This window comes from Dreissena polymorpha, chromosome 2, assembly GCF_020536995.1.
Source record: "Dreissena polymorpha isolate Duluth1 chromosome 2, UMN_Dpol_1.0, whole genome shotgun sequence".
NCBI lineage: Eukaryota > Metazoa > Mollusca > Bivalvia > Myida > Dreissenidae > Dreissena > Dreissena polymorpha.
In genome coordinates, this window is record NC_068356.1 from 132,483,923 (window position 1) to 132,487,564 (window position 3,642).

Here is a 3,642-nt window from a genome sequence, read left to right on the forward strand (position 1 = left end):
TTTATAGACCTAGCATACTTATGTTATTGCTCGGACTCTCAAAAGCACAAAATTGACCAGCGGGCAGAGTGTTACTGCAAGAAATGTCCTAAATTTTATTGTGCAAAATGTGTTATCAAGCATGGTAAGAGGTTTGGGAAACATGACATGCGGAACAGAAGACAAACAAATGTGGCCATTCCTCGGGAAGGAATTGCATGATTTCCTTCAGAAACGTGGTCTTCATGTAGACACAAATCTGGAAACGTTGTGTAATGACAGGTAAGTTCGACATGTATTTGCTTTTAAATATGTATTTTTTTAAATATACTATAAGCAATATTCAATTATTGACGAATTTATTATTTTTTTTAAAAGGAGCCCGCTTGATGAAAACTTGATATCGTAGTCACAAGTGTGTGTGTGCTTGAATGTGTGCATACATGCCAGTGAATTAGAGCGTCATATCTTGTCCAGACTGTTATTTTTTCATTCCTCTTTCTATTTTAAACTACACTCCCACAATTGTTGACCGTCATGAGGCTTGATGTAACCTAAAACAACTATCTCCTTGCCTAAAAGGTCATGGTCATCTGTAGAAATTTGGTCATAAGAAAGCTTGACTGAGCTGCAACTGTGTTATTGATCATGCAATTTTAAAATAATTTATTTTCAATGACTAACAAAAGAAGATTGTGTGTCGCATGTAATACCAGTCACCATACCTCTTTGGTAAAGGTCACACTTACGGTTTAAGATCCAATTAACTTGACCATTAATCAAACTTTTCTGTCCGTAACTTTGTCATCCATAATGTTATTTTAAAATAACTTAACACAATTGACCACCATCTGGAGTGACCAACTTGAGGAGTGTTTATAGTCACACGCCTCTTTACTTCAAAGTTCAAGGTCTCACTAAGAGATCAAAGATCAAGTTTGGCCATGAAGCAGCTAGAACTGGCTGTAATTTGTCTTTTACCAAACAATTTTAAAACAAATAAAAAGACAACCATATAAAAAGATGGGGTCTTGTGTCTTAGATTCTTCTCCTTATATCAAAGATCAAGGTCAAACTTTGAGGTTAAATTATTACATAAAAGGGCTAATCTGACTGTAACTTCATTTTTTATCAAACAAATTATACTTTATTTACCACAAATGTTCCAAATATTGCGACTAAGTGTGTTTGTAATGAATTTCGCCCTTAATGGTTATGGTTTCACATTAAAGTCAAAGGTTAAAATTTTGCTATAATTTGTAAATAATGTAACAACAATCTTAACTTTGTGGCGAGGCTGTTTTACACCTTGGTTAAAGGTCAAAGTCGCACTAAAGGCTAACAGTAAAACATTTGCATGGTTCAGCTTGCTTAATTATTTCAAGCATAATCGACCATAGGCGGGCTTGATGCCAGCAGTAATCTAGGTAATTAATTTAAATTTCAAATGTTAATAAAAGTATTATTGAGACTTATATTTATTGTGTCTATTAAGAATAGAAATTTATGTACCTGCATACAAATGAATACATCGAATTAACATTACTTGAAAAGCTCATTTCTTTACACAGAAGATACTTATCAAAGAATATAAAAAATATAAATTTGAAATAAAGGCCATTAAAACCGCTTACAGGTATATACGTATTGTGTTCCTATCAGACAATGTGCTGAAGTATCAGGGCAAGGTGACCCAGACCAGGTATTCAGTGTACAAGAAAAGTCAGAGTATGATGTGAGCCTACCAAGTGATTCAAAGTATAGCCTGGGTATCCATGTCATTTGTGTTCTCTCAAATGGTCAGATCCTTGTTGCAGATTATAATAATAAACAAGTTATGCTACTCAATCATAAATACCGGGTGGTGGGACACCGTGATTTAAATATTGATCCATGTGACATGTGTAAAATCACACCAAGTGAAGTAGCTGTAACCTTGGATTAGAATGACACACTTTAGGTCCAGTTAGTCTCTGTCTATTGTAGGCGGCTGATAAAGGGAAGGAAGCTACAGTTTCATCATGACTGTATTGGTATTGCTCATAATCCGCAAGACCTGTAAGTCATTTCTTTTACTGCACTTTACAAGTATTCAATGAGTGGAGACTTGTTGATAAAGTTGTATGAAGATACATCAGGTTTGCTGACAGGTCATATTTTTGCGCATATCTGGGTATCATTTGAAATTCTGATAAGGAGTATACATTATTGAGTATGCTTTATTCATATTTACACAATAGTCAATATTTTATTTTTTATTTTTGTGTGTGCTCATTCCAAATAAGTAAGTTTGCAAAAAATTGTTCCAAAAAATTCACAATTAGTAAACGAAAATTCCCCAAACAATACCGGGCAATTTCTTTTCTTTCCCAAGTTTCTTCACTGTATAGGAGTTTGTTGGTATGTTGTAAGAAAAAAATTCCATAATATATACTAATCGTGTTAACAAGCTTTTACAATGTCAGTGAGTACATATCTGACTGAGAGAATGTTACTGATGTGTATATCATGAGGTTTCAGCATAAACAATAAATGAATTGATACATGTTTCATTGTATGAACAATCATACTCTATTAATTAAAACAAATAGGTGTTGTGAAGATTTGAAAGCTTGACCGTCTTTATGAATGTAATGATTCTGTAAAGAATGACCTAATTTTCTTCACACTCTTTTACAGTATATAAGTGTGCAGTGAGTCCTTCAGGTGACAGGATATTTGTCACTAAGCCAATGCATGCCATGGTCCTCACCCTAGCCAGAGATGGCACAGTCTTCCAAACCTTCACAAACCCAGACCACAGAACTCCAAGTGTTATACATGTAACTGATGTGGGACAGGTGCTGGTCTGTGGAGGTGATTCATTCACTATCCTACAGCTGGTTGGTGAAGGCAAGAAATCGCTGGCAACTCTTGCTAATTGGAGTGATGGACTTGAAGAACCAGAGTCAGTCTGCTACAATAGGAGCACAGCATCCATCATTGTTGGACAAGATAAGGATTACAATAATGTCCTTGTGTTTAAAGTAAAATAGTTTTGTTTCACAAGTTTCTATTAAACATTTTGGAACATGTACTTTCAACATGAATTCTTGGAGGGATGGACTTGTTATGTATGATCAGTCTGATCCAATGATAGTATAGCCTCCATTATTGTGGGACAATCAACTGGCAACACATTTCTGGTGTTTAAAGAAATATATATGTTGTTCTGAAAGTTTTATAAAACACTTTTTGGAACATGTACTTTCAACATGCAATCTTTGCAACACCAAAGTCATATTCAGTGTAACCTTTCATCGCATAATGCGCCTTGATGATTCATTGTGTTGCAGAGTAATGTGAGATCATGAATATGTTTGAAAAAGAACATCCATAATACAATTTTTGACAGCATGGATCTCTTATTAAGTATATATAGTACATTCAATTGCATAATTGTCGCTGAACGATTTATTATGTTGCCTCACAATTTAACAACTTGCTGTGTCCTGTTGCACAGAAATCAACTGGATTGCTGTGATGATATTTGTTTCATTTGAATTGTATATAATCAGTGTATTGTTGTAATCTTGATCTATATCTTGAAAATTACTAACATGTACATACATGATTTACTTGTGGCAATTTGTGATGCTCAATGATATTTTTGTGTAATGTGTA

At 34.3% G+C, this 3,642-nt stretch overlaps 1 protein-coding gene across 1 annotated transcript; it reads left to right on the forward strand.

Moving 5' to 3' along the window:
• The first annotated feature begins 106 nt into the window (after window positions 1-106).
• Window positions 107-3,352, forward strand: LOC127869047 (uncharacterized). The gene is made up of 2 exons (XM_052411317.1): window positions 107-261; window positions 2,659-3,352. The coding sequence occupies exons 1-2, from the start codon at window positions 255-257 to the stop codon at window positions 3,012-3,014; spliced, it is 363 nt and encodes a 120-aa protein (XP_052267277.1). The 5' UTR covers window positions 107-254; the 3' UTR covers window positions 3,015-3,352.
• The last annotated feature ends 290 nt before the right edge of the window (window positions 3,353-3,642 follow it).